Raw genomic sequence first — 19,629 nt, 5'->3', positions numbered from 1 at the left:
ATTGAAATATGATTTCAACAATTCGATGTTGAAATCATATTTTAATCTGAATAATCTTAACTATTTCAAAAATTAACTATTTTGATATGAATATTCAAGGTTTTGTTAAAAATAAAATTTTTCAGCTTGATGTTTTTAATTGATATTATTATTATTGTTACTGTTATTATTGTTATTATTAATGTTACCATTATTATTATAACTCACCTGTCCATCTCTTATTAATGGAAATTAGTTTACGATGACGAGGATAAATTTTAAAGAACCAGCCTATAAGAAAACAACAATAATATACTTTGATTTGAAGATCCAAAGATAGGAGAAAATGATTAAATTTATTTAATATATAAAATAATTAAATTTATTATTTACTTTATTTAACAATTAAATTAATAATTTAGATTTTTGGCAAAAAAAAGGATTTTTATTTCATAATATTAAGAATAATCTATATCTTCGTCATATTTTTACTGCATAAACTTTAAACTATGTTATTGTGCATCATAAATGATTTTTATGTCATGAACAATTTTTAATTTATTTTATAAATAAGTGCATACATGAACTGACTTGAATAGGAAGAACATCCAAGAATTGTATATGCATATGTATATAGATATATTTGTTCACAGTTTATTATTTAAAGTATATGGGACTATTAGGATAAACTAGTATCCATTGAAAACTGCAAAGAACAAATTACTAGTAACTTAGTAACCAGTAAATTATTGAGTTTTTCTAGAAAAGATGACACAACTTAATAAATTTACAATTTTTCTCCTCCATTTATTAAAAATCTTAATGATTATGTAAATAGATGTTATAATAAAGGAGATATCTACTCAATAAAGAAGATGTCTATGTTATTAAATGAAATTTAATCTTGAAGATTAAATCTTCATTAATATTTTTTTGAATTCATAAACAAAATGGTGCTTAAATTTTCACATTCTACCGAACAACTTCAAAAAAATAAAATGTTTTTACATCATGACCAATTTTTAACTGATATATGAACGCATACACTGAGAGCATACATCAACTGACTTAAATAGGAAAAACATGCAAGGAGTGTACATATATCAACTGCCCTAAATAGGAAGAACATTTGGGGAGTGCACATACATTAGAGTAAAGCATCAAGATAACCAACCCTAATCCAAACTCTGAGTCAATTCAATGTATGTACACTCCATGTTCTCACTATTTAATTCAATCAATATATGTACAATATATGTATGTATATATATATATATATATATATATATATATATATATATATATATATATATATATATATATATATATATATATATATATATATATATATATATATATATATATATATATATATATATATAAAGATATATATATATATATCAACAGCTGCAAAATATCAGAGTTACAACAGTGCCATGTTGCAGATGGATGGTGTTCCTGTTAATGCTTTTGGCACGTATTGTCAAGGCCACATAAGGAGCCCCAAGATACAACTTTGGGTTAATTAACAGGACTTAAACAACTGCATACCTCATTGCCTTTCTATCTGAGGCTGTGTTCTATCTATGAATGAGTTGTGTTTTCTTTAAACTTAAATTTAAAGCCAAAAAGAGAGACCCAAAATATTAATCATATCCTTTAATTCGCAATAGCTTGGCTTGGGGGTATACATACGCATTAATTCATTTATTTGTTGTTAAAATCAGGTTCGAATCCTTTAACCATTCCTTAATGTGCTTTTGCACATAAAATAAATTTTTTCCTTAAGGCGATTCTGACCATGCCATAATCTCTGTAAATCTTTTATTTTGTACTTCTTCTTCCGACTCAGGGATTCTTTTTGTGACTTTTTTTTGTGACAGCCTTTGGGCTGATATCTCTCTTAGCTGATAAATGCAACTCCTAGAATCAGGCAGGAATTTAAGCTTTTATTTCTACTTGTTGGTTCCAACTCAAACCTCAGTCTACTTGATTGTTTTCACATTCTTGTGCAGCTGCTATATCCAACTGTAATCATTTTTTTCATCTTTTTCAAAAGAATAACTCTATTAAGAACAAACAGCTATTTATCATTGCAAGAAATCAATATAAAAAGGTGCTGTCTGATGCTAAGCTCCATTTTTCTCAGTTCACTTAATCTTATGTATCTTATTTCAGAAGTTAGGCTCTACAGAATTTTGGAAATTCTCCAACAGCCTCATTAACAAGGGTAGGTCTAACATTTCATCTCTCATTCATGGCACTGATCTTATTACCTCTCCCAAGGATAAGGCAGAACTATTTGCAAAGAACTGAGGCTGGCTGATAGTCAGGTTTACCAAATTCTGTGGCAGCTCTCAGAGAGTCTGATTCAATCAATAGATGAAAAACATCAGAATACTGACAGTGTCATGTTGCGCATGGATGGTGTCCCTGTTTGTACTTTTAGTGTGCATTGTCAAGGCCACATTTAGAGCCCTTTGTTACGACTTAGGGTTTATTAATAGTATTGAGGCAATTACTTGGGCTATTAAACAGTGTACTGATGCTTTGTGTTAAGTTCTTTAAAAAAATCAAAAATGAATAAAGTACCATAAACTATAAAAAAAAACAAAAAAAACAACCATTGTCATCACCAAGTTCTCTTAACCTATCACTCACTAATATTCGTAGTTTTTGATGTAACTTTTCTTCTGTTAAGTCTTATCTCTTGCAAAGTTCACCAGACCTACTTATCAGCTGTCTTATCTTGTGATCTTATTGTTGATGGCTATCTTTAATTCATAAAAACTCCAATAGTCACAAACTTGGCCTGGACATTAACATTTGAAAGAATTCACCCATTTGTCGGGAAACTAGGTTTGAATCCACAGACTATTCTTTTAAGTGCTTTTGTTTAGCACCACTTCACTTATTGTTCTATATCACTCTCCTTTATCTCAAGACTCTTTTCGATGTTATTCTTTTTGATGCTATTCTATACTCTTTTTGATGTTACTTCTGATCAAAATAACCAAGCTCTCTCTAAAGTCAGTGACTCTGCAGGCATTAAAGCCCACAACTTTTGCCTTTCCTTATCCTTCCTTTTTCCTATTTCCTTATGGATTTCAATCTTCTCATTCTACAGCTGATTTGCTAACAGTAATAACCGATAGGTTTTATTGTGCATTAGATAAAGGTGGAGAGGTTAAGGCCATCACTCTTGCCTGAAGTCTTTCTGAAGCTTTTGATAAAGTTTGGCATGCTTGTTTTCTCCATAAGCTTTCTTTTTATGGTGTATCTGGTAACATCTTTAAGATTATTGAATCCTTTATTTCTAATCGTAGTATAAAAGTTTTCTTCTATGAACAGCACTCTTCTTCATATTCTGCAACTTTAGGAGTTCCTCAAGGTTTAATCCTTGGCCCTATACGCTTTTTAATTTACATCAACGATCTTCCAAATATTCTCACATCTGAGGTGGCATTGTTCGCTGATGATACTACCATTTATTCTTGTCTTGATAAGAAGCCAAAACTCTCTGATTGCTTGGAGGGGATAATTGAGCTTGAAAAGGATCTCACTTCTGCTACAGCATGGGGCTCACAGTGGTTAATTGTTATCGAAATAATTTAGATCTTCCTTTATTTATGAATGGTAATATACTCGATGAGTCATCTACCGTTTATCTTCTAGGATTAACTCTTACTTCCAATATTTCTTGGTAACAGTATATCAAATCTGTTGCAAAATTAGCATGCGCTAAGATTGCATCTTTTTATCGTGCTTAACACTTTCTTACTCCAGATTTCTTTTAATCTCAAATCTGGCCTTATATAGAATAATGTTGCCATACCTGGGGCCGATCTTCTAATGATGCCCTCTCTATTTTAGACAAGGTGCAAAAACGCATTGTAAACATAGTTGGACCTGCTCTTGCAGCTAACCACCAACCATTATCACACAGTCATAATGCTGCTTCTCTTTCTCTTTTCTACAAATACTATAATGGGCACTGCTCTAAAGAGCTAGAGTCTCTTGTGGCATCTACTAAAACTCATTCTCGTGTTACTCGCCATTCAATTAACATCTTTTTTCTGTGACTTTTCCTAAATGTTCCAAAAACTCTTATTCCTCTAGTTTTTTCCCTCGAACATCAGTTCTTTGGAATTTGCTTCCTTCATCTTGCTTTCCTGATTCATATAATTTGCAATCTTTTAAGTAGTCTGTGAATTATTATTTTGCTCTACAATCTTTATCTTTTCTCTTCCAGTAACTTCCAACTCTAACAGTGGTTGTTTGCAGGCTTGTTGGAAGCAAAGGTGTTAATAAAAAAAACAAAAAAAAGAACATAACCTTGCTTCATATGGTGTATCTGGGAAAATCTTTGAGATTATCAAATTGTTTCTTTCTAACCGCTTTATTGAAGTCATCCTCAAAGGCCAACACTCTTCTTTAATATCAGTAACTTCTGGGGTATCTGAAGGTTTTATCCTTGGTCCTGTTTTGTTTTTTATCTACATGAATAGTATTCTCAACAACCTTACCTCTAAAGCTCTTTTTGCTGTTGACTGCATTTATACTCCTATCATGACAAAAAGTTTTCTCTTTTTAATTACTTAGAACTGGCAGCTGATCTTAAATCTAATCTCACTACTTTAACAGATTGGGGTTTGCAGTGGTTTCTCAATTTTAAACTCAGTCAATTACTGCAAACAACTATGGCAATACTTTCAACATTCCTATATTAATGAATAGCAACCTTCTTACTTAGTCTTCTACTTTTAGTCTTCTTGGATTATTGTTTAATACTGACCTCTCATAGGAACCATATATACAATTGATTGCTAAGTCAGCATCTGCTGAGATTGCTTCTCTTTATTGAGGGAGCTATTTTTTTACTGCTGATTCCATTCTCTACCTCTACCAATCTCTTACGTTTCCCTGTATGGAATACTTTTGTAACTTAACTTATACTCAACTTGTTTCTCTGCACAGCAGCCTCGTTTGTCAAGGTTCGCGTAACAGAGTTATAGAGTTGAGAGAGGGTTATAACCACAATCAAGTAGTCTCCTTGTCTGTAGTGGCCTTCTCAACATTGTAAAGTGAATTAACAAAAAAAAATTAAAATAAAAAATAAATAGTTGGGCGATATATATATATATATATATATATATATATATGCGGTAGTGGTGTAGTGGTAAAGCGCTCGGAGAGGTTCCGAGTTCGATCCCCACCATGTCCCTGGAAGTACTGCACTCAACTTGTTTCTCCGCGCAGCGGCCTTGTTCGTCAAGGTTCGTGTTTCGGAATTATAGAGTTGAGAGAGAGTTATAACCACTATTAAGTAGCCTACTCATCTGTAGTGGCCTTCTCGGCCTTGAGGAGGTGAATAACAAAAAAAAAATATATATATATTTATATATACATTTATATATATATATATATATATATATATATATATATATATATATATATATATATATATATATATATATATATATATATATATATATATATATATGTATATAAATATATCAAACCTTCCCGGGAAGAATGTGCAGTCGCACATCTTGTTTGTCTAGGTTTAAAGTAAATTTTTTAGATAGACTGATCACGGCAGTTATCATCTTTTAACTTATAAAGCATTTCATTAATTCGCCGCAAAAAGCTTATCTTATCTACTAAGAAAAAAAAAACAATCTTTAAAAAAGGAAACAAAAATTGTAACAAAATTTCAAGTTTAATTAAACAAAATAGAAAATTTAATAATTAAAAAGGAAAAAAAAAAAATTTTTTATAAAATTAATACAGCTTTTGTATTATTTTTTTTAGAATCGTTATTGAAAAAAATATTATCTTTTATAACAATTTAAATAACAATCGAAAGTTTTGATATGCAATTTATTTACAATTTTTATCAGTCCATATAATTGAGAAACTACTTTGTTACATACGCTAGAACTATGAGAAATTTTGTTGATTATTTTTCTTATGTTTATTTATTTTGTACGTCTTTTCGCTTTTAAAAATGATTTTGCTATATTTGATGTTTTTTTCTTAATACTTATATAATAAGATATTAAAAAAATAAAATGTTACTTATTTGTAAAATATATTGGTTAAATAATAAATTTTGTAATGACGGAATAACGTCAAATAAAAAAATAACATAGCTTCTTTAATAAATGTAATTAACGCATTTAATCTGAAATTGTTTCTTTTATATTGCCTAATTTCCAATGTTAATATGAATAACTAGAGATAATGAACATATTGATTGCTATGTTTATAAAAATGGAATTTAAAAACCTAAAAAAAAGTTTTAAATAGGCTCCTAAAGATTTTGTTAAAAAAGTAAATTAACAATGCCCTAGCCCACAAGCTTTAAGAGCATCGTCAATAACAATAGTTCATCAGGAAATTAATTATCAGATTTAAATGTGCAATTTGAATAATCCTCCAAAAGTGCAGACTTTTCAATTGGGATATTGAAAACAACCAAATATGGAAGTGGAAATTAATCAACTTTGAAAAATCAAATAGTCAATTTAATCAACTATGGACTTCCTACTAATCTACTAAAAGTCTATTTAGTCGAGGAAAAACGTTAAAATAATTATATCTTTACCTTCGATTTAACTTTTTAACCTTAAACTTTTGTTTGTTTATTTAGAAACAATTATATGTTATATATATATATATATATATATATATATATATATATATATATATATATATATATATATACATATATATATATATATATATATATATATAAATATATATATATATATATTTATAATGTAAATGAATTTTGCTTATATGCATAGATCATTCATATTTTTAAAATCTAGAAAATTTTTTTTTTTAACATTTTTGCTTCCAACAAGGCTGCAAGCAGCCACTAATTAAAGTTAGAAGTTACTGAAAGGAAATGATTGACAGATGACTTAAAGGATTGCAAATTATATGAATCAGGAAAGCAAGATGAAGGAAGCGAATTCCAAAGAGCTGATGTTCGAGGAAAAAAACTAGACGAATAAACGCTTTTTGGAGCACTTAGGAACAGGTACAGAAAAAGGATGACACTTAATTGAATGACGAGTAACACGAGAATGAATTTTAGTAGATGGCGCAAGAGACGCTAGCTCTTTAGAGCAGTGCCCATTATAGTATTTGTAGAAAAGAGAAAGAGAAGCAACATTACGAGAATGTGATAATTGTTGGAGGTTGGCTGCTAGAGCAGGTCTAACTATGTTTACAATGCATTTTTGCACCTTGTCTAAAAAAGTAAGGGCATCATTAGAAGAACCGCCCCAGATATGGCAACAGTATTCCATACAAGGCCGGATTTGAGATTTATAGAGATAGAGAATAGAATCCAAAGTAAGATAGTGACAAGCTCGATAAAGAGATGCAACCTTAGCAGATGCTAATTTTGCAACTGATTTGACATATGTTTTCCAAGAAAGATATGGAAGTAAGAGTTAACCCTAGAAGATGAAGAGTGGATGACTCATCGAGTACATCACCGTTCATAAATATAGGAAGATCTAAATTATTGTGACAACAATTGGCTGAAAAAAACTGAATTTTATCTGAATTAAGGTTCATCAGCCACTGTGAGCCCCATGCTGTAGCAGAAGTGAGATCCTTTTCAAGCTCAAATGCCCCCTCCAAGCAATCAGAGGGTGTTGGTTTCTTATCACGACAAGAATAAATGGTAGTATCATCAGCAAACAATGCCACCTTAGATGTGAGAATATCTGGAAGATCGTTAATGTAAATTAAAAAGAGTATAAAACCAAGGATAGAACCTTGAGGAACCCCTGAAGTTACAGAATAAGAAGAGGAGTGATGTCCATTGAGGACAACTTTTATACTACGATTGGAAAGGAAGGATTCAATAATCTTAAAGATGCTGCCTTTATCAAAAGCTTTTGAAATATCAAGAGCGATGGCCTTAACCTCTCCACCTTTATCTAATGCACGATAAAACCTATCAGTTATTAATGTTAGCAAATCAGCTGTAGAACGAGAAGATCAAAATCCATATTGATGGTCAGTAAGTAAGTTATTAGATTCAAGATGAGAAATTAAGTGTTTGTTAATTAAAGATTCAAAAACCTTGCTTATGATAGGAAGAAAACTAATGGGACAGTAGTTAGACGAATCAGACCGCTCTTCAGAATTTTTGAAAATAGGGATAACAGATGCTGCTTTCCAGCAGGCTGGAAAACAAGACTCTGATAAGCACTTGTTGAATAGTTTTGAGAGTATAGACAACAGCTCTGGAGAACACTGCTGCAAGACAATAACAGGTATGTTGTCCGAGTAGAAGTATCTAGACAGGAAATCACTTTAAATACAGAAGCTGGAGTGATATGAATGTCAAGCAATGAATCAACCTGTTTGTTGGCAATATCAGGTAGAATGCAACTAGTGGAATCAAGAGATGATATTGATGAAAAGTTTTTAGCAAACAATTCAGCTTTGTCTTTAGGTGAGATGACAAAGTCTGAACCATACAAGAGAGGTGGAATTATAGATTTGTCCTTATTATTGATATTATTAAAGATTCTCCAGAAGTCACGAGAGCCTAATTTTTGAGATGAGATACGAGATTTCATGACCTGAGAATAGCGGGTTTTGGTGTTAGACAAAACCTTTTTACAATTGTTTCTAGCAGTAATAAACAGACATCTATTTTCTGGAGAATTGATTTGCTGATAAATATGGAAGTAACGGTTTCAATTGGCAATCGCAGCAGCACAGTGTGAGGAAAACCATGGAGGAGAGTGAGGCTTGACCTGGAATCGTCAAAAGGGAACAAAAGATTCCATGCCAGCCTGAATCCACAAAGTTATGTAAGAACCACATTTGTCGACAGGAAGACAAAAGATTTCTACCCAAGGGCCATCACGAAGAAAATCACGGAAAGAATCCCAGTCAGCTTTACTGTAGTTGTAAGAGGTTCAAAAAAAGGGGATTCAGGTGATGAAGAAGAATGTGATATTAGTTTTAGAGAGATCAAACTGTGATCAGAAGCACCTAAGTGTGAATGTGGAGAAACTGAGCACTGACTAGGTTCAGAAACAAGACATAAGTCGAGTAGAGAAGGTAAATGATTCGGATTGTCTGGAAAGCGAGAAGGTAAATGATTCGGATTGTCGGGAAAGCGAGTTGGAAAGTTGACTATTTGAGTTAGGGATTGAGAAAGGCAAAAGTTGTGGGGTTTAATGCCTACAGAATCAGTAACACTAGAGCCAAGCCATTCAGAGTGGTGAGCATTAAAGTCACCGACAACAACTATATTAGCTGATGATCAGAAATAACATCAAAAAGAGTGCAGTCTTGAGATGAAGGAGAGCGATATAGAACAAAGAGAAAGGCAATAGAATGAAGTGGTGCTAAACGAAAGCACATGAAAGAATACTCTGTGGATTCAAACCTAGTTTGACGACAAATGGGTGAATTCTTACGAATGTAAATGCCCAGGCTAAGCATGTGACTATTGGAGTCTTTACGAATTAAAGGAAGATAACCATCAACACTAAGATCACAAGATGAGACAGCTGAACTCAAATTAGTCTCACAAAGAGCAAGTAGGTCTGGTGAACTTTGCAAGAGATAAGACTCAACAGAATTGCTTGAGTAAGATATCTGGAAAAAATCTGGAATATATTTTCCTATATTTTCTTCTTAATTTTGCTTTTAGTTAAGTTGTTTTTAAATTTTTTTTCAAATTTCCTAATTTTGTACGAGTACTGAGTGAAAAGCTTAAAAAAGAAATATATTACAAAAATATGTACAAAAACTTGTATTTACGGAAAATGTTTTGGATGACTGGAAAAACCAAAAATTGAGAAAAATATCTGGAACTCCAGAAATATTGGGAAAAAGATAATCCCTGCATATATATAAATACTTTTATTTTTTAATTACAATTTTTTTACAGGTACAAATCATAGTCAAAAAAACACTAATTATATAAGTTATCATTAGTCTTGTCAATGTTTATTGCAGTTACGGAGTTAGTTATGGTTCTGTATAACCTCTTAAAAATTTTTTATACTTTTTGCTTCTCACTTGCAATTTTATCATTAACTAATGAGGATTTATTATCAATCAATGAAGAAGAGCTTGGATGTCAACAAGGAGAGGTTAAAAAGTAATTAAGTGCTGATCAAATTGTGATTGATATATAAAAAAAAATTTCTGTTGAAATTTATAAAAGATTAACTTCCTTCATTGTTTAAAATTGAAAATTGATTGTGTAAATATGTTGACTATAAAATTTAGATCTCAAAGTTAGGATATGTAATGAAAATTTGTGCTCACCAGAATGAAAATTTGTGCTCTTCAAAATAATAATATTATTGCAGAGGGTTTTGATAGACGTTTTTGGTGGTAAATGGGTATTTGGTTTTTGAAATCAGATGGCTCGATTAGATTCTAATTTACTGTTTGTTATAAAATGTTGATAAATAAAAGTCAAACATTAGAACTAATTGATTATCTAAAAAATTATTTTATAATTATTTGACATATTTTTATTTATATTGATATCTAAATAAATCTTAAGTTAATTGCAACAATAGTCAAAAAAAACATTTTTTTGAAAATCAGAAACTTAAAAAAAAAAATTAAATACCTGGACTAGAATCTCGTTCAAAAATAATATAATCTCGATTTGCTTTTTTTAAGAAATACCCCATTTGCAAACCTAAAAATAATATTTAAAAAAAATAGTAGTAAATAAATATAATTATTATACAGTGAGTATATATATATATATATATATATATATATATATATATATATATATATATATATATATATATATATATATATATATATATATATATATATATATATATATAAGATATATATATATATATATATATATATACATATATATATATATATATAAGAGTATATTAGGGTATCTTATTTGTAAAGTTTTTGTTTTTTTTAACACATCTTTGCTTCCCACAAGGCTGCAAGCAACCACTAATTAAAGTTGGAAGTTACTGAAAGAAAAAAGATGAAGATTGTAGAGCAAGATAACAATTGACGGACGACTTAAAGGATTGCAAATTATATAAATCAGGAAAGCAAGATGAAGGAAGCGAATTCCAAAGAACCGATAATTGAGCAAAAAAACTAGAGGAATAAGAGTTTTTAGAGCACTTAGAAACAGTCACAGAAAAAGGATGACACTTAATTGAATGATGAGTAACACAAGAATGAATTTTAGTTTAGAGACGCTAGCGCTTTAGAGCAGTGCCCATTATAGTATTTGTAGAAAAGAGAAAGAGAAGCAACGTTACGAGGATGTGATAATAGTTGAAGGTTGGCTGCAAGAGCAGGTTCAACTATGTTTACAATAAGAAGCACATTTGTCGACAGGAAAATAAAAGATTTCTACCCAAGGTCCATCACAAAGAAAATAGTGGAAAGAACCCCAGTCAGCTTTACTTTAGTTGTAAGGGTACGATAATAGGGGGATTAGAAATAACATCAAAAAGAGTGCAGTCTTGAGATGAAGGAGAGCTATATAAAACAAAGAGAAAGGCGATAGAGTGAAGTGGTGCTAAACGAAAGCACATAAAAGAATAGTCTGTGGATTCAAACCTAGTTTCACAAAAAATGGGTGAATTCTCATGAATATAAATGCCCAGGCCAAGCATGTGACTATTGGAGTCTTTACAAATTAAAGGAAGATAATCATCAACACTAAGATTGCAAGATGAGACAGTGAACTTAAATTAGTCTCACAAAGAGCAAGTAGGTCTGGTGAACTTTGCAAGAGATAAGACTCAACAGAAGAAAAGTTACTTCAATGACCACGAATATTAGTGAATAATAGATTTAAAGTATCTTAAAGCATAATAAATTTATGCCATTTTAAAATTTAGACTAAAAATGCCCTACTTTCCTTACATAAATTTTGCTCACATTTTTCAATATAAATTTTATAACAGTATATTTTCATAAACAATTTATAAAAGTATAGTGAAAGAAAATATAAATCCTTATTTTTTAATTTTTGGCATAAAGTGTCACCACTAGGGTACGGTAGTTGAAGCTTCTTAGCATTACACAATGCAAAATCGCATGGCCAAAAATTAGGATATTAACTTACAACAAACATAATATCTATGTTTTTTTTACACTCTCACTTAGGTTTTTCTTTTTTATGTAGGATATTCACATTAATATTCACACTAGATAAATGAAATATATAAATATATATGAAAAAACATATAGAGTAAAAGTGGGTAGAATAAAATAGAGGATAAGATAAAGTAGTTTTGAAAATATTTATTCCTTTGCCTCTACTTATTTATTGAATAAACATTTTGCCAATATTTTTGGATTATATTGTGGAGAATTTTAATACATAATAAATCATTTTTTTCTATGAATGCTTAAATTTTTCGATTGCATAATAATATATATATTTTGAAAAATGGACATAAAACTCTTGGAATTGGAATTTGCTGGCATTGAACTTAAAATGTATCCTTGTATAACTTTTTATGGCGATCAATCTTTTTTCAAAACTGAATTTGCTGTTTCTGGTAAAAAGTTATTAGTTAAAAATAATGAACTATGAGGTTGAATGAAATATGCCAGTTTCTTGCTTGGTAAATAACCAACTTCGCTTTTATTAATTATGCCTAAATTGAACTTGCAACCAACCTTCAATATAACTAAGACTAATCAAAAGGAAATTTAAAAAGAAGTTGAAATTAAGGCATAATCTGCGGCATAGACTAAGAGCAATTAATTTTAAAAATATTTATTAAATTTACTTAACAAATATAAAATGATTAGAAGGATGATACCAAGATCTATAAAAAAATTTATAATTGAATATGAAAATCAACTTTCAAATGAAAACTAATCTAAAGTTTATTTATATGTCAAAACTAAACAAAGAGCATTATGCACTATTTTCATTAAGATTTTGTAAAAGAAGTTAACGATGAGTTGCCTTATTTTGATAGTAATGTTAATAAAGTCTTAAACTGGAATTTAAATGATACAATTACTAAAACATTTATTGTCAAAAAATTACACAGTCTTAATGAAAATAAATCTCAAGGAACTGACAGAGTTAGTCCTTATGTTCTAAAAAATCTTTTATTCAAAAAATCATTCAACTTATCTTACCTACTATGTGGAAAAACGCTAATATAACACCAATATTTAAAAAAGGTGACACAAATATCACTTCAAATTATAGACCTGTATCTCTGACATCAGTTTTCTGTAGTTTTTTAGAAAGATTAATTCACAAAATTATATTACATCATTTGAACAAATATAATTTGATTTCTAAACAACTGCATGGATTTGTGCCAAAAACTTACTAGAATCATCGGGCATCATTATAAGTTCTGCTTATGATATTAAGGCGGTTGATGTATTGTACATGGATTTTAAAAAAGTTTTCAATTAAGCCCTGAATAAACAATTAATTAAAAAATTGGCAGCCTATGACGTGAGCAATAGGGTGCATTGAGAAACAGAAATTTTTAAAAACTGTCTTGTAATAGCTCTAAATATATGTGATATAACAAATTATCACTGGGTTTAAAAAATTTTTGGAATAAAAAATATTTTTAGAGGTGCTCCGAGTCAATTGAACATTTACAAGGTCCCTAATATTTTTGAAAAAAAAGTTCTACAAAAATAGGTCAACCAAGGTACTCAAAAGAAGCGAAATTTTACAAAAAGTTCAAAAATAATATTAGTTTTTAAATAATTTTGAATTTTATTCCATAATAACTATACTTTTTTTTAACTAACAATAAAAAAATTTTTACAAAATTTTCAATAAATTTTTTTTTTTTAATATGTTTTTTTATAAAACAATTATTATTTTTAAACTTTTTATAAAATTTCACTTCTTTTGAGTACCAGGTACCTTTGAGTACCTTTTAAAGAATTTTTTTCCTCCAGAATATTAGGGGCCCTATAAATGTTCAAGGGACTTGGGGCACCTCTAAAAATTTTTATTTTTGAAATTTTTTGTTAATCCAGTAATATTTTAATATATTGCATATATTTAGAGTTATTAAAAGACAATTTTTAAAAAAATCTGTTTTTCAATGTACCCTAATGAGCAAGTAAAATCAGCAGTCGCTAAAGGCCAAAGGTCACTGGGTTTAATAAAAACTTTTACTTATTTAAATTCAGACATAGTTAAGTCATTATATTTTACAATAGTGAGATCATCTTGAATATTCAGCAACAGTTTGGAACCTAATTCTAATCAATGATATAGTAGAACTAAAAAAATTTCAAAGAAGAGCCTAAAAACTCATTCCGATTCTCAAAAACCTTCCATAAGAAGATAGACTACGGAAACTAAATTCAACAACTTTAGAAAATTGCAGAAATAGGGAGGATTTAAAATACCAATATAAAATATCAAACAGCTTACAAATTGTGAATTGGTTCAAAAATCGTAAACTAGTTTCTTCACTAACAAGCAACTACCGCATATGATTACTTGTGGTTCAATAATTTTAGTTACAAAATGTTTTTTAAAATTTTTTTAATTAAAATATGTAAACAAAAAATTATATATATTTTTTAACTCAAATGTTTAAATCGCCCTAACAAGATCAATTAAAAATATTATAATAAGATATATAAATTTTAGAAACAAAATGATTTTTGAAATTTAAAAAATGGAAGTTTGTAAACAAATATATATATATATATATATTTTTAATCAATAAAAATATTAAAATAATGTCCATATATACAATTTTATGTAAAGTTTGATTTTCGCTTTAATTTATTTTTTTAATGCTTAGGTTTATTAAACATTGATTAAAGGTTTAAAATTATATTATTTATAATTTATTATTATTTTTGTGGCTTCTGTTTCCATAATTGGTGCTAATACAGTGAAATTTGTTGAAAAATGGTGAATGATTTACAAATTAGTTTTCTTAAATGAGTCTGTCATTCATTTGTTTTCATTATTTTATCCGCCACAACTTTTGTCCATTATCAACTTGATTACCAAGCTTTTTTCTTTTTACACCAATAATTGTTTTTATACTTATCCACAACTCAAAATGCCAAGAAATTATTTGTAAATAAACATAATAATCATTAAATACAGAACAAAATATAACTTTTAATAAAAAGTTAGACACACAATGTGTATTTATGTGGTTGTGTGGCAGTGTGATTAACATGTTCACAAAGTTTTTTTTTTTTTGAGCTTTTCTAGACCAAAAAAAAAAGTTATGTTATGTATAAGATTGTTTTAAGAAATAAATTATAAGAAAATATAATCTTTTCCATATCCCGAATTTAGATTTTATCAATTTTTAAAATAATTTTAGTGTTTAAATGATTTTTAACACAATTTAAAATTTAACTACAGTGCGTACTTTAAAAACTTAGAAAGTAAAAAAGGTTGTAAAAGATCAATATATAAAAAATATTGATTTATGATAAGATGTTTAACAAAATCAGTTTGAGAGTTGATGAACCAAGGGCTGGTAGTTCAGGAACAACTAACACTGGAAACCCATGCCAAAGAGTTTTATAGGATTCTTAGCTTTTTAACATTTTTATGATACTGTATATTACTCAGCAAAACTTAAGAAAGCAAATATTGCAATCAAATGCATAAAAACTGTTTAATATATTTGAATTATTTGAGCTATGAACTATGTGTAATAAACTTTAATAATAAAGTATCAAGCAAATGTTAAAAAATGTTGCGGTAATTTGAGTCTGGGAACAAAAATACCTCAAAAAATCAAACCCACGCCACCTCAAATGTGAGTACAATGTGTTAATAAAATATATATATTTTTTCTTTCTTTTACTAAATTTAAACTTATCAATAGGATTTAAATTACATTTAGTAACTTTTTAGTATTTGAAAGTTATGAACATGTAGAGTTTACAACATTTTTACAAAAGTTTAACATTTTGGGCAAGGGAAGCTAACTTTTTGGAGTACTTTTGTTTTCTTCAATCACAGCAATTTTTTTTTGCCAATTTTTTTTATTTGAATTAAGCATGAATGTGGAATCAAAAACATTAAAAAATTTATTTAGTTCCCCGGGGAACATCTATAACTTGCTGCACCCATGAGTTGGTTTATAAAGACAAGAATGAAAAATACAATCTTCAAAAAAGTCTAAAGCTTCCATTTGAGGATTTTGAACACCTCAAAAATTTAACTCATTTGAGGCGCCCATAAGCTGGTTTAAAAATACAAATAAAAAAATTCAATAAATCTTTAACTTTTAACTCATTTAAGGAATAATATCCACATAAATACAACAGTTATAATTTTAGTCAACTATTTCAATGAAATGTTCCAACTGTGCAGAGGTGAAAAGGAAAAAGGAAAACTCTGATATTATACCACTGAATTAATTGATGGTATAGGTTAGAGAAACTCATAAACCTTGGATAGTTCCAAATGGTAAGGTGATCTTGATCACAATAAAGATACTAAAAAAGACATCTGGTTGTAAAATATTTCTTCAACTATTTCATAATGTTATATTTAAATACAAAACCTCTCCAAACCACACAAATATGAAACCATGGATTTTAAACTTTGTGGTGTGTAACCATGGATGTTAGTGCAACATGAATAGAATAGTTAATAGAGAATAGAGAAATAAATTTTTTTAAAGATGATACTGAGAAAAAACTTATGCTAGAGTCAACAAGACTATTGCTTAACAGTACCTTGTAAAAATTTAAAGAATCCTATCAAGTAAGCCAAACTAGAAAAGCGCACAAGAAAGCAAGTTAAAAAAGTAATTACTAAAAAACTTGCAATTCTTGATGTCACTTGCAAATCTAAAGTTTAAAAAGAGATTGAACTGACAGTATGGAGTATGGACTTTCTTTTCAAATACATGTAACAAAAACTGAGTGTTTTTAAAAGAGCAAATTTGAATTTTGATATCGACTACCTTTTGACATTTGTCTATGAGAAAACCAGTAAAAGAATTTACAGTTACTAAACTCAAAAGGCAAAGTTGTCATGCAACCAAAAAAGCATTATAACATACCATGATGTGGTTGAACAGCATCAACAAAGCCATTTTCAACCTTTTATGTAATTTTGTGTGACTTTTATGTAACTATGTAATTCAAACTTTTATATAAGTTATTAATTTTTTGTAAACTTTTATGCAATAAATATGCTTTTGAAATATGTTTAAATATGTTTAAAACTGCTTGTGTGAGTATTGAAACTTTAAACTGATGTTGAGTGCTGATTGTTTTGAAAACATGAAATCACTGAAATGAACATTTCACAGTTGTTTTTAAATAGTAGACTACAACAAGTAGAACAAACTTACAAATAATGAAATTTCTGTAATGAATTTATAATTCATGAATTAAAATTGTGGTAAAACTGCTTCTCATTTATTATTAAATCACAACTAAGTCAAATAAACCATTGGAGAAAGAAGCCATTGGAGAAAGAAGCAGGGTTATAGAGCTACCATTGCAAAAAAAAGGAGTGTTGTAGAGTTACCATTTGAGTAAGAACAAGTGTTCTCTTCATTTAAATGATGTCTTTTGCTTGAAAGAGAAATTAAAGATAACTTTATTTTGCATAACATCAGATGATTTAAACCCTCATGTTGTTATGCATTAAGCAGTAAACAATATCAAAATTAATTTTTGCACAACAATTTTAAAGTCACGTCATGTTATGATATAGGTTATATTGAAAATAGTCTGTAGCCTCTGCTAGCTTACTGAGTCTAAATACAAGGTAAATACTGTCTGATGAAGCAATGTTTAAATACTATCAAAAGTTAGAAAGAGCATGTTTTTGTACAGGAAGAAATGTAGCTAATACAAACAAACTTGCTAATAAAGTTTAGATAGCCACCACTGTTACTGAGACAAGAAGTTTTCAGTAATTTAAATCTTCATCTCTTTTCATTAAAAATTTAGTTGGGCATACCATGATGATTATGATTTTGCACTAACTTTTAAACTCCTCAATAAACAAAAATATGAAATTCAAAATCATCTCTGTAACAATATTATAATATCTATTTTGCAAATACATCATGATGTTTGCAAATATCTTTCTAATGCTTTAAGAGACCTAAATCATTATAAATATTAAAATGATTTTCTCCTACTGAAAAAAGTGTGTAATCAATAAGGGTTAGGAATTCTATGAAACAAGTACAAATTTAACTCACATGAAAACATTTGGAATCCATGAGAGTTAAGTAACTAAGTAAATTCAAAGTGCAACTCTTGGTAACAGAGCAGAAAATTTGTCTCAACTACTTTAGCTAAATTAAACTTATACTCATAATTTTAATTTTGTTCAAAATTATTTCATTGATAAACACCACTGCTTAAAATTTTAAAAATTCACGCCAAAAATCTGACGGGGTGAGTGTCTTTCTTGTACGTTAAATTATACAATAATTATATACACTTTAATTTTTTATAAATACGAAATTTATTTATTGAAGACATATTTGTATATGCATGCATTTTTATATGATAAAAAACAATCAAGAATTTACCAGATGGCCCAGCACCAATAACGCAATATTCTCTAAAATTGCATGAAACCAAATTAAAGAAAATAAAGAAAACGCACAAAAGAATGCTTGCCATAACTCTAAAAAAAATGTATATTAAAGAATAATTAAAAACAGCAGATCTTCAAATAGACAATTAAATTTTAAACTCCTAATATTTTTTTAAATCATTAAAAAAAAAAAAAGCTTTCTTAGTTTTAATTTTTCACTTTTATAATATAAACCAATATAAATTATATTGATGACATATATTTAATATTTAATGATGGTGAAATACTTGTATTTAACAAGAACTTACCAAAAATACTTAGGTGTGACAATCACATCAAAGTCTGTGAGTTTCTTTTATGCATAATTTACCATACAAAATAAGTTACAATTCGTTTAAGTATTGTTTAACTTGTTTATACACAATATTCAGTTAAGCTTTTTTTTTGTTTTTGTTTTTATTTACTTTCGTACGCAGCTTACAAAATCTGCATGATTTTTTTTAGATCGGTTTCTTTCGGTTTTAGATTTAAAAGATTTTCCCAAATTCAATCGTGTAAATGTCTTCAAAAACGTTCATTAAAAAGTAACCTTTTTAGTTTACGTTTACAATAAAGGTTACATGACTATTTGATTTATTTCAAAACTATATTTTTTTGAAATTTAGTTCATTGTCAAACAAACTTATTATCTTTTAATAAAAAAAAACAAGTTATATGTATTTACTCATTTATGTTTTAAATGCATTTATGTATTAAATTGCTGACATATATGGCATAATAAAATTGTATATAAACCATTCCATTTTCTATTTTTTATTTTTTTATTTTTTCATTTAAAAATTAATTTTAAAAGCTTTAGATGCGTGTTTATGAGATTTTTCAAGTTCTAAGACTTAAAACAAGACGTATTTTAGACGTCTTAAATACGTTTTAGTACGTGTTTTAATTGTTCTAAAAGCTATTGTCTGAGAAATCTAGACAGCGTCTGGAAGAGATGTCTTCAAATTGTCTTCATTTTCAGATATTTTTTAAAAAACAATGAATGCAGAGTACTGATAAGCTTTTGTTTGAAAATTTTTCATTTATTT

The 19,629-nt window shown here is 28.5% G+C and overlaps 1 protein-coding gene across 1 annotated transcript in view; it reads right to left on the bottom strand.

Annotated features, from left to right (window-relative positions):
* Positions 1-19,306, bottom strand: part of LOC100205170 (FAD-dependent oxidoreductase domain-containing protein 2) — a 58,915-nt gene extending 39,609 nt beyond the window's left edge. Inside the window, exons 1-4 of the mRNA XM_065802729.1 lie at positions 18,850-19,306; positions 18,534-18,631; positions 10,616-10,687; positions 208-270 (exon numbers count right to left, since the gene is read on the bottom strand). Coding sequence (XP_065658801.1) covers positions 208-270; positions 10,616-10,687; positions 18,534-18,627 — 229 coding nt within the window. The 5' untranslated portion in view covers positions 18,628-18,631; positions 18,850-19,306. The remainder of the gene's footprint in view (positions 1-207; positions 271-10,615; positions 10,688-18,533; positions 18,632-18,849) is intronic.
* Between the last annotated feature and the right edge of the window lie 323 nt (positions 19,307-19,629).

The sequence above is a fragment of the Hydra vulgaris genome, chromosome 08, assembly GCF_038396675.1.
Source record: "Hydra vulgaris chromosome 08, alternate assembly HydraT2T_AEP".
In the NCBI taxonomy this organism is placed as follows: Eukaryota; Metazoa; Cnidaria; class Hydrozoa; order Anthoathecata; family Hydridae; genus Hydra; species Hydra vulgaris.
Note: the sequence above shows the minus strand (reverse complement) of the source record. Positions and strands in the feature narration are given on the sequence as shown.